Below are 12,437 nucleotides of genomic sequence, written 5' to 3'. Positions count from 1 at the left end.
TGATCATTCAAACAAATAATTGCAGCATGCTCAAAATGATAAGCCCAGAAATGCAATAAACATCAAAGACTCAAATACAATAAATTTTGGCGAAAATGTAACATGTAAGCTGCCTAAATGTGACAATTATTCATCCTCGAGTCCATCCTAGAAGACACAACTATTGATGAATAACAACAATATAAGTAGAAGGATCCCAAACATAGCAAATTAGCAGTATCTGAAAGTCCCACCATAATCTATCATTTATTAAATACCATTCAACTAGAGCTAAAAAAAATTCTAGAAAGAACAACGTATAAAACTGCAAATAAAAAAATGCTAAAAATAAGAAGAAAACTTCACGAAAGTATCTGTTTAATTATTTATATTGAAACAGATAATGCCAAACACTTGTCAAATGAACAAAACAATAACTAAAAGCAAACAAAAATGCTGAAACAAAGAGAAAATTACCTGGTTCTGGGCAGCGAACCTGAACTCGACCAGAACGACGAGAACATATATATTTATATGTCAACTACAGTAGGCGTAGGAAATTATCATAATGAGTCATGTAATAAGTATAAACCATGTACAACAATAATATACAACAAATATAATAAAAAATATCATTACCTTGTTCAAGCTGTTCGAGATTATCAAGGTCTTCTTCAACGCTAACAGATTGTTATAATTTTTCACTTCGAAGCCAATCTTGAAGACACACTAGAGCTTGTACTAAATTAGGAGTCAATGACTTTGCGTCCCTGTATTCATAGATAGTCGAGGGCTCAAGATATTAAAGCACAACAGAAAAGTATTTTTCCAAAACGAATTGAAGAGAAAGATGAAACTTTAACAAACACAAAATATGTAACATCAATCTTTTTACTGCGAGAAAAATAAAATTATTTACTTACTTAATGTGATCTCCATAGTTTTTGGTTTCAAAATTATACAATAATATTTCAAGGTCATTTCAGATAAGTAATAGTTTTAGTAATTTTCACTAACAAAACTTCAAATGTACTATTTTCATGTTCAAACACAACTTTAACTTGTAGACGTTTTTTCAACTTAACTTCAAATACCATTTTTTTTTCAAATATAAACCATTCATGTCCAAACGCCTACAAACCATGATGAGAAAGTTCATATTTTTGATGAGTAAAATCATCCCACATCATGGAGAAACAGGGGAAAATTAAACAATCTTTACAACTACATAAAGATATCATCAACTCCATCAGCTCCAACCTCAATGGTAGATCTACCCTTTGACTTCATTTTGCTATCAACAGATGAGAGTTTTAAGAGTGCTTTGAGAAAAAGTTGCTTATTCATGCATTATAAGTAGTCGAGAGTACACAAAGAACAAGAAGAAAGCACTGCAGTTTCGAAAGCAGCCTTACAGTTACAGATGTATAAGAGTTGAAGAAGCCTTACTGCAAATTCGGCGGCCTAAAGCTCTGTAGAAGAGTTGAAGAAAAGTTGAAGACAAGTAGCTAAAGCCTAAACCTAAACTAAAGAGGCGAAAGATGAAAGACAAGTTTGTAGAACTCTGTAGAAGAGTTTAGGCCTTTAGGGGCTTAGGGCTTCTGCCTTCTAGTTTCCACTTTAAAAATATAAATGGGCCTGCCTATTTAATTAAAGTAAATTTTACCTAAATCCCATAATGGAAAAGTCTAATTACTATACATCCCTCATTGTATCAAAATTACCCGATTTTCCTTTTTTTTCTTCAATTTTTCTGATACATTAGTTATGTATCTGATACATTAATTTAGCTATAGAATAATTAATGAAGATCATCTATTTATGGATAGTATCTTAATATAAGGTATGATTAGTTATTTAAATCAATTACTGATCTAATTAATGAGATTAATTTGGTTAAAAAAATAACGGTTGTGTATATGAAGATTCAAGCCCAAAAACAGAGCATAAATTCAAACCAAATTCAATTTCAATTTTTTTTCAGTTTTGCTGATACATAAGTTATGTATCTGATACATCAACTTTAGTTGTAGAATATTTAATGAATATCAGCTATTTATGGTTAATATCTTAATGTAAGGTATGATTGATTCTTTAATTGAATTACTGATCTAATTAATGAGATTAATTTGTTAAAAAAATAACTTTTATGTTCATGAAGATTCAAGACAAAAAAGAGAGCATCGTCTCGAATGGAAAAAATAGAGCATCAATTCAAACCGAAGTCGTTTTCAATTATTTTTTCAGTTTTGCTGATACATAAGTTATGTATCTGATACATCAACTTTAGCTGTAGAGTAGTTAATGCACATCATCTATTTATGGATAGTAGATTGAGATAAGGTATGATTGACTCTTTAAATCAATTACTGATCTAATTAATGAGATTAATTGGTTAAAGAAGGCGACAGTTATGTACATGAAGTTTCAAGCCAAAAAATAGAGCATCGACTCCAAGGAAAACAACAGAGCATCAATTCAAAACAAAATTCGCGTTTCATCAATTAATCGATGATTCAAAATCATCAAGAAAATTAGCTCTATATGCCGTGCCGAATCTCAATGGGTGGGACGAGATCTTCTTGATGACGTATTTCATTCCCTGCATTGACATAAAAAATGGTTAAATACAACTTGAACTTTATACATAAATACGATGTATCATATGCATTAAAATATTTGATACATGAGATTCTGATACATACAGAAGATGTATCAAAAGCAGTAACACTTTATAAATTATAATCTGATACATAAATATAGATGTATCAGAATCATTAAAACTTGATACAATAGAAACTGACACTTAAACACGATGTATCAGAAGTAGTAAATCTCCAAAAAATAGCATTTAAAAAACACACTATATATCAGAAGAGTTAGCGCTTGATACATGATAAGCTGATACATAAACGATATGTATCAGAATCAAAAAACCTTCATAAAAACTTCATTAAAAAAACCTTAATTGAACCCATACCTTTGGGAGATTAGGGCGTGTTGTAACTCATTCAATCTTGTTGTCTAGTTCTTTGGGTGCATGTTTAACTGGAGCTTTCGACTTCAATTTCTCACGTAGCTTATCCATTATTGCTGGATCGTTACGATGTTTGGATGTAACCTCGTCGTAACCTTCCCAAGATGAATCAGAATCAGGTGAAATAAGAATTCCTTGATTTTTATTTGACTGTTTGAGACCATGAACGGATTCCATATGCATCATTGAAGATATGAGTTACAAAAACAGAAAGATTTACAGAAGAAAGCAAATGATATCAATTTTACAAGATTTTTCAAAGATTTACAGAAGAAATCAAACGATACAAATTTTAGGAGAAATCAGATTGAATGAGGATGAAGTGAGATTCCATATAAGGAAAAATTAAAATATACCTTAGTTAGAACCTTGAAATTGAGTAACAGATGTACTCATAAATTCAAAATCTCAAAAACTGATGAAGAGGAGCGAGTTAGGGCGAGAATTTAGGGAGGAAGAGTGATGTATCAGTGAGGGAGAGAGAGTTAAAGAAAAAAGAGGGATTTTGGAAATTTTTTGGTATAATAGGGAATATAAGTAAATATGGTATTATAATATGTGTAAAAAGGTAATTTTTCCTTAATTAAATTGGTTAGGCCTGTTTAGTTAAATGGGCTTGACTCTTATTTTAGGTTTACAAATAAAAATTATCAATATTATACATATTTTATATGTTTAGGGATAAAATATATTAAAATATAATAAATTCTTAATGGATTAACGGTCTACTCAATAACAAAATTGAGTAATCCGTCCCCCACACCGATAAGCCATTAATTATAAAATTTAAATCCATTCCCCACCCACTAATCCGATAACCCAATACCAATAAGCCAATTTTGCGGTTGGGTTATCGGTAGCGGACGATTTTGAACAGCCCTAATTAGGAGTATATTTATTTAAAGCTGTAGATTTGCAAGTATTAGTAAGAGACATATTTTATAACATCATGATAGGCGTTACAACTACTACAATTACATATTAACTTGCAATATTACTGACAAAAGATATTAAAACAATTAAATTAAAAATTGATTAAAAAAATATGGAATTATCAATCCATTAGTAGCAGCACCGTATCTTCATTATTTTAGGTAAGTAAATTAAATTGAACAGTAATATAGATAGGACTATTTTGAAAGATATTTCTGAGCTGATTGCGCCTTTTGTCTTGCGAAACTAATCAGGCCTTTCATCAGCTAAAACAGGAAGGAGAGGGATTGGAGAAAATTGCAACATTTTCTTGTGTAAATAATTTTTGAAGTGATGAAACCATCGGAATCTCCTTTCTGCTTCTTTTCAAGATTTAATTTCCTTCTGTGAACTATTTTGGGTTGAGAACATGGAACTGAATTCTCAATTTTTAACATCAGAAACCCCTCCATCTGTTTTATTCATTGGTTTTCTCTCAGCCGCACGAAATACATGCACGCGTCTTTTTTTTCTTTTTGTAGAAATATAGGGACATCTAAAAAGGCTGAGTGCCCTTAATCAGTTCAAATACACAGACATCACCAATTTTCAACTTATTGTCCAGCACGAATGCCTTCCAAGTGAACCGAATTCTCGCTTCTGAAATGCCCAGGTCATATTTAACAGACCAGGATCCCCTGCCAGGAACATGAAGCACCAAATCGCCACATTTCTCTCGAAAATATTTCCAAGCAAATAAGATGGTATGTTGAGTATAACAGCATGCAACTCTTGACAATTAATTAGAAAGAACATCAAAAGCATAGGCAGAGTGGATGGAGTTCTTTCTTAGCTAATTGAATATCTCCTTCGTTAAGTTCATTGACATGATACTTTATTATGGACTTAGAGTTTTGAAGTCTTGTTATTGTTGTAGAATTTTGAAGTCTTGTTATTGTTGAATTATTGTAATTTCTGGTTGGATTGAACCAACTATCAAATTTTTTCGTTTCGCAGCTATTGAATTCTTTTTTCACTGCCGCCCCACGTATTGTCCTTTTCTTCTTTCCTAGTTCTTTCTTCTTTCATTAACTTCACAGTAGGAGAAGTCACTAATTTTTTGTTATTTCACTCAGACATGAATAAAAATGAGCTAGACGTCGTCCCAATTGTAGCCATGGGGGGACAAGGGAAAACGACAATTGCTAGAAAGGTGTATCTTTAGCGGCAATTAATTAATTGCAATAGCTTAATTGCCGTTAAATATGTTCTTTTAGATGGAATTAACACTCTTTGTAAATAGCCTTAAAGCCTATAGAGACACTGGATCCAATAACAATTAACTAATGCCTGTAAATGGTTTAACACTCTTTATTAATGTGCATATTTATTGTCGCTAAAAGCTATTTTAGTTGTAGTGATAGTGACAATGCGCATATTTATTGCCGCTAAACTGCAGCATACCAACTAATTCTAAGAACCTGGTTCTTAGACTAATAGCCAAACAGAAAGTAAATAACACTTGATTTTATCGTGGAAAACTTCCTTGCTCAAGGAAATAAAAATTACCACCCACATCGTGTAGGATTTCAGCTGCCAAACTTTATTACTTTCAAACAAAAGGTTTCAGATTACAATTCTATAATCGAAGGGACTAAACTCTAGTAGTTCAATGTAACTATTAACTTTAACCGTTACTCTCTTCTTTCACACTTCACAGTAACTCACCAATTTAACACAATAATAAGAATAGTTATCACTCAGTATCTTTCCTATTACAGACTTAACTCTAACAACACCTTAAACGCTAGTTCATGGAAGTTGTCTTCGTGCCTTTGAATCTCTTCTACTTCGCTTCTCTGTCTCTTGCTCTGAGAAGGAAGAACTTTTTCTTGCTTGCATTCGACAACCTCTTCTAATCCCGAAATCTCCCTTTTATATGATCTGTAATTAGGTCGCTGATTCCTCCTTTGCTTACGCGTTTAAGGACTCCTAATCCTTTACAGATGCTGCTCTGCGGATAAGGCAGGAATCAGTCTCCTTCGTTTAATAGGCTTCTTGAAGTACTGTAATATCTCCGGGTCCACGTGGCAAGTATTTGTTACACCTATGCTACTAGTTATCAATGTTATAAGTCAAAGAAAAGCAACGCTCTGTCATTATCAAAACATATAATCCGTAAATTCCACGGGGAGACCTACGATGTTACCCTCATAAGGAGAAAAAGCTACAAGAATCTAGATACATAATAAAGTAGATATAAACAAAGTGATGTGACAACTTTATATGTTGTAGAAAATTATTTAACTTTTATATCCTTTTTTTTTGAATTTTTTAATTCATTATTTTCATTAATCAATTTGTTTGATAATTAAAAAAATATTACATCTAATTAAATCTCATGAGTTATATAAAATCTCCATCTTTTTGTATTCTTCACTTAAATAACATGTCTCCTTAACTCCCTTCTACCTAATTCTTATGATCAATCTATAAATAACAATTATGTATGGAGTTGTTGTATGCTCATTTTTATTTTCTCCTTTTTTATTAGTATATTTTTCCTTTATTTTTTTCATCCATAATGTATTTACTAATCAATAGAAAGGTCACAAAAAAGGTGATGTGGAAATATAACCACAATTTTGATGAGTGTTGAGTTTGAAATGAGCACGATGGGCGAACAAAATTTCTTCCTTGGACTACAAATCAAACAAACATCTACTGATTTCCAAGGGGCAGCGTAGCCTTTCTAAATGGGAAGAAAGGTGAAATTATTGGAATAGGAAAGGTGGAAATTTTCTTTGGCTTCGGAGGCAACAAAATTTGAATACTACCTTTTGACATATAAAAAGTATCCGTTGATGATTCAAGGTCCTTGTTGTAGAATTCGCCACAAGTTTTCCTCTTTATAAAACCTTTTTATATAATAGTCGTGAGCTAAATTAGTTAAGATGCGCCGAATCCCTTGCTTCTTGCTCCTAGTTAGGAGTAGACTCAACAGGGCTGTGGAGTTCCAGTTTTTTCTTAAGTTGGGCGATTTGACGGTCTTTTTCAGTCACTCTCCACAACATAATCACTCTCTCTTTTAGATAGTTGTGGCTGATTCTTTTGCCCATTTAATGGAATATGTCCATGGTCTATAGATTCTTCTTTCTTCTTCATCGGATAGTAATTAATAATATGTGGTCAGTGGTCACCTTCTTCATCCTCTTCTAGTAGCTTGATGTTCTAAGTGATTTGTGCCTTGAAGGGGATAGGGAGCAATTAGGAGCAATTAGTATGTTTTGAAAGACTTCTTTCTCACTTCTGGTCCCTCAATCCCGGCTTAATTTTAATCCTCCTTTATCTGGCGGGATTAGTGGGTTCATGGCATTGATTCATGGTTCTAATTTTTATTTTAGTGAGAAGGCAGAATTTCTCTCTCTTCTTCCATCGTGGCTTATAACTATTCACAAAGTTGCAAAATAGTAATTCATTTGCTAGTAAATAATTGGCGATTAGAAAAAGGACTTTAATATATGTAAGGCAAAAACAAGCAAGAGTTACGTTCCACAATGTTTACAAAATAAAATGCTTACTAGAGCACGTTGCTGAGTACATATCCTTGCAGTTATAAGAAGACAATTTATGCAGAAATCTATCTGAAGTTTGGTACCCTAGCAAATGAAGTCCATGTTGGTCTGTCTTTTTTAAAGCAAACAAGTATAACATCTGCCTAGCAACTTCCGAAGAAATTGTAGCTACTAATATTGCAAGGAATGGGGAGTTGGGATCTTCTGGACCTGCAAAACATTAGCAGCATGGCTCCGAATCAACTTGAAGCGACAAGTCTCACCACTAGCTATCTTGTTATGTTTTCGAAATTCAGGCCATCCTCTTTTTATGGTAACCGCACGCCCATTATACTCTATTTCCACTCCCCATTCTATTCCTTCTTCATTAACCAGCCTCATATTCTTCATGTTGATTATGTCTGTCCTTTCGGCGAATCTCATCGGGATAGTCTAATAAACATATTCATCAAACAAACACATGATTGTTAGATTTTCAGGAAAATAATTAGTACGTAGAGGAATGAGAAATCTAGCAAATGTGAAAACAGAATGTACAAATTATTAAACCTTACCATACAAGTAGTGTGTGTCTTTTTAATAACAATTTCAAAATATGGATCGTCACCATTTAAGTTCACCAAGCTGTGTCGGCTGCTACTCTTTGGACCAACTTCTTCACTTCTATCGTTAGCTTCTCCGACCTCTTGACCTGCAGCAAACTTGATATAAGTATAACAACTACTATGATATGATTCTTACAGAAATGTTATGGACAGATTAAGGATCTTATTTAAGTTATACTCGCGTTGATATAAAAGTCTCTAATTACACTAAAGACAAGTCTCTAACAAGCTTTTGGTCTTACCGGTACCAATGTTGGGTTGTTGCTGGTTCTCCTCGCAGCCTTCACTTATTTCTTGAAATATAATAAATGTCCAAATGCAATGTATTACTACTAAATGCATTCAATTAATAGCTAATAAACCAGTTATGATGTTTACTTACCTTGAGGCTCTTCTTCCTCGATTACGTTAGCATTAGTTTGAAGGTTAACTGGAATATCATCCTTTTCTTCCTCGATCACATTAGCACTAGTTTGAAGGTTAACTGGAATATCATCCTCTTCTTCTACTAAGGGGCCATGGCTCAGACTTTCAGTAGAATGATCCGAAATATCCATAGAATCATCTATTGGATATTTAATTTCTGCGCCACTCAGATCAAATATAGTTACATCAAAATGTGCACGAGCATTGTACCTGAATATCAAAAAGTTCCCTATGCTTATTGAGTAATAGTTACTGAATTCCTTCCATCCTTGAGCTAGCCAAATTTGGCCTTCAGAATTTTCCACTTCAACCTCCCATGCTTTTCCATGGGGAGCCTCAAGAAACACAGGGTTTAACATGTCGTTGCAATGTTTGCTGGCAAATACTACTGGAATCCTCTGTGTGCAAGAGAAATTTTAATTTAGTTTCATACATCTTGGAATGATGACAGAAGCAGACCTACAAAATTGGCAGTACACGCTTGCGCATGCATACAGTATTTTTATTCGATCTATGTTAAATTGTCCCACATTAACTGAGAGAATGAGTTGTAGTTCTTGCGGATTTCTTCCTTCATTAGCTAGCTTCTTGTATTGAATAAAGCCAAAGTTTCAAATTTTACATGGTATCAAAGTAAGACACATCCTTATATATAATAAACTTGTGAGTATCTTGACTAATTAATTCTACAGGTACATGCTATTGGCATTGAACGACTCAGCCCTGTTAGCTACAGTCAGTTCAGTTTATTTAGGATATTGCATTAATTAGTTTAGCGGTCATTGTTTATTTAGATTATGCTATTAGTCTTTGTTTAGTAGTGTTTTTATTCTCTCTGTACTTCTATTTTATACCTTTCTACGTTCATTAATAAAGTAAATTCTTTCGACACTTAATCAGTGTTTATATGGTATTAGGGCTCTATACGCTCTAACAAGAAAGATGAATTTATTTTATTCTTTTGTGCGTCTCTCACGAAGATCAGCAGGTCAGCAACAATGACAAATCACAACGTCAATAACAATTCTAGAGTTTCTAATGCTGACAACACACCGAGTACCAACATCATTATTCAATTCAATCCTGTGTCCCAATTACCCATCAAACTCGGCAGTGGCCACAACTTCGCTACATGGAAAGCCCTATTCTCCATGCTTATGTATGGCTACAACCTCTTGGTCATTTCAATGAGACCATGCTATTATGAAGTTTTGATGATTTAACAAACCATGAGAACTGGTCAGGAACCTGATCCCGTGTGAGAGTTATGATGATGAGAAAAGGACAGCCAATAAAAAGTACACTATACACCCTACCAAAACTGCATGTCGTTGGTAAACATTGCTCCAGGAATTGTGTCAAGCATATATATTATGTTTCTCCTTCAATAACACAATCCAATTTTTGCATCTGATTCTCATAAACATAGCAAAAGGCTTTTCTCTCTAGAAATATCTTCTCGAAGAACAACAGAGACCTGATAGAGCTATCATTGTTCTTAGTTGTTTTTAGGGTTTTTATTTCTGTGCTCATTATTGTAGATCTATTCCTAAAACTATAAAGGAATCAGATCAACAGAAGTTTTCTCTCAATCTTTCTGGATATGACTAGAGTTAGCTATGGAGGTGTCTTAAAGTCTAAGTCGACTAGAGTTGGTTGATTTAGTGGGTAATAATGTTATTGCTTTGAACATGTATGTAATAGAGGTGTTACAGTGAGGGGGTAGGGATTGAGAGTTCAATTCCTAGATTGCAAGAGCTTATAATTTGAACTTTGGATCTTTGATTAATGTAGTTGTTTGGTGAAATCCTGCGAGACAGGTTGTGGTTTTTTCCTCCTTGAGCAAGGAGGTTTCCACGTAAAATCTTGTGTTGATTTTACTTCCTCTTATTTACTTTTCCTCGATTGTTATTCCGTCAAAGGACCTGGTCCTTGGCTTGTAGTGGACGCATACATTCTATTAGACCACTCCGGCCCCCAGTCGCACAATCATCCTCGGCACAAACATATCTCCCAATCCTACTTTCTTAACTTGGTTCCGTCAAGACCAACTCATCTAGAATTCCCTCATGGCTTCTGTCGAACCCATCATTGCCTCTACTGTTGGTGTCGCCAACTTGTCTAAATCAACTTGGGATACTCTGCATACCAATTACGCAACAGATCCCAAACACGAGTCTTTAGTCTGCATGATCAACTTGCTTGTGTCACTAAGGACTCTCGCTCCATCACCGAATATCTTCACACTACTCGGTCTCTTTTGGATGAGTTAGCCACTGTTGGTGCTCCTGTGTCAAATCCTGAACTCATCATCAAAATACTCAGTGGTCTAGGTCTTGAGTTTCGAGAAATCTCTGCTTCCATCCGTGCACGTGAGATACAGCTATCTCCTATGAGGAATTTCTTGAAAAACTACTTGACCATGAACTCTTTCTTCGTCACGATGATGCTAAAAAGCTGTCCAGCCTCATAACTGTCGCTGTCGGCAAATCCAACACCAATAATCGCAACACTCGCAGGCATAACAACAATTCTCAACAATGTCTCCAAAATTAACGTCCAAACACCACCACAGTGGTAGTCCAACTCAAGTCCAAACTCTGTTACTCGATGTCAACTATGCAGTTTCAAAGTCTCACAATCACTTTGAAGCCAAAGCCAACTATGTTGTTGGGTTTACTGCCGCCACCAACCCCTGGATAGTTGACTTGGGAGCCACCCATCACATCACAACAGATCCACACAACCTACAAGCGAACCACGGTAACGAGGATGTCCCTATGGGTGATGGTAACAAAATTCCCATCTCTCACACAGGTTCTACTCAATTAAATGCATCAAATAATATTTTTAAGCTAATCAATACTTTGTGTGCCCCATCCATTAAACACAAGCTTCTCTCTGTTTGTATTGAATTTTTACCTTTTGACTTTGTTGTGAAGGATCTGAAAATGTGGAAATCGCTCGGATCAGCAATGGACTGTATGAGTGGCTTGTCTCCTATACCCAAGCTCACATGACTACCATATCCACTCATCTAACTACTTGGCATCAACCTCTGGGTCATCCTCACTCTAGAGTTCTTAGGTTTATTTTAAATAAATTCTCGCTACTGTTTCATGAGCGAGACAAACTCTTTTATAGTAATTCTTGCTTATCTAATAGAGTCCATTGACATCCTTTCACACAATTATCTTTGTGTAACTCTAAACCGCTTCAAATTATTTTGAGTGATTTATGGGGGCCATCACCCGTCTTATATCTTGACAAAAAGTTGTATTATTGTATTTTTGTTGATCAATAAACAAAATACATTTGGCTCTACACATTAAAAAATAAAAGTGAAGTCAAAGAGATCTTCCAAAAATTTTATCCTATGATGGAAAAACATTTTGACACCAAAGTTTTATCACTTATACTGATGGCGGAGGAGAGTATAAAAGTCTTGACCCCTATATCTAGCTCCACGACATTGAACACCTCTCGAACCACCTTATACACCTCAACAAAACTGCAAGAATACTCTTACATGATGCGTCCCTTCCACCCGAATTTTGGTCTTTCGCATGTCATCATACTGTCTACCTTGTCAACTGTATGCCCACCTCTCAACTGGATAACCAATCCACATTCCTACATTTACTTGGAAATCACCTGATTATAGCTCCCTACAGATTTTTGGTTGTTTATGTTATCCATGGCTTAAGCCATACTCCAAAAATAAACGTGAACCAAAATCCATTCCGTGTGTCTATCTCAGATTTTCCCTATCTCATCATTGTCACTAGTGCTTTGACCTAATTTCTGCGAAGGTATATTTATCCCGAGATGTGCGATTTATTGAGAATATTTTTCCATTTAAAACTTATTCTCCAATATTGCCATTAAATCGTCTCATCTAGA

General features: G+C 34.5%; 1 protein-coding gene across 1 annotated transcript; it reads right to left on the bottom strand.

Moving 5' to 3' along the window:
• Positions 1–8,482: 8,482 nt before the first annotated feature.
• Positions 8,483–11,571, bottom strand: LOC129872562 (B3 domain-containing transcription factor VRN1-like). Its single transcript, XM_055947521.1, has 3 exons — positions 11,457–11,571; positions 10,956–11,134; positions 8,483–8,932 (listed from the first exon to the last, which is right to left on the bottom strand). The coding sequence occupies exons 1-3, from the start codon at positions 11,569–11,571 to the stop codon at positions 8,483–8,485; spliced, it is 744 nt and encodes a 247-aa protein (XP_055803496.1).
• Positions 11,572–12,437: the final 866 nt, after the last annotated feature.

Source organism: Solanum dulcamara, chromosome 11 (genome assembly GCF_947179165.1).
Source record: "Solanum dulcamara chromosome 11, daSolDulc1.2, whole genome shotgun sequence".
NCBI lineage: Eukaryota > Viridiplantae > Streptophyta > Magnoliopsida > Solanales > Solanaceae > Solanum > Solanum dulcamara.
The sequence above is the reverse complement of the archived record's forward strand: the minus strand, read 5'-3'. Positions and strand labels throughout refer to the sequence as shown.

Excerpts from the sequence above, each read along its gene's own strand:
- LOC129872562 (XM_055947521.1), bottom strand. The coding sequence starts at position 11,571 with ATGAGTGGATATGGTAGTCATGTGAGCTTGGGTATAGGAGACAAGCCA. Across the intron at positions 11,135-11,456 it reads CTTCACAACAAAGTCAAAAG|AGTTTGGACTTGAGTTGGAC; the intron begins GTAAAAATTCAA and ends ATCGAGTAACAG. Across the intron at positions 8,933-10,955 it reads TGACGAAGAAAGAGTTCATG|AGGATTCCAGTAGTATTTGC; the intron begins GTCAAGTAGTTT and ends TCTTGCACACAG.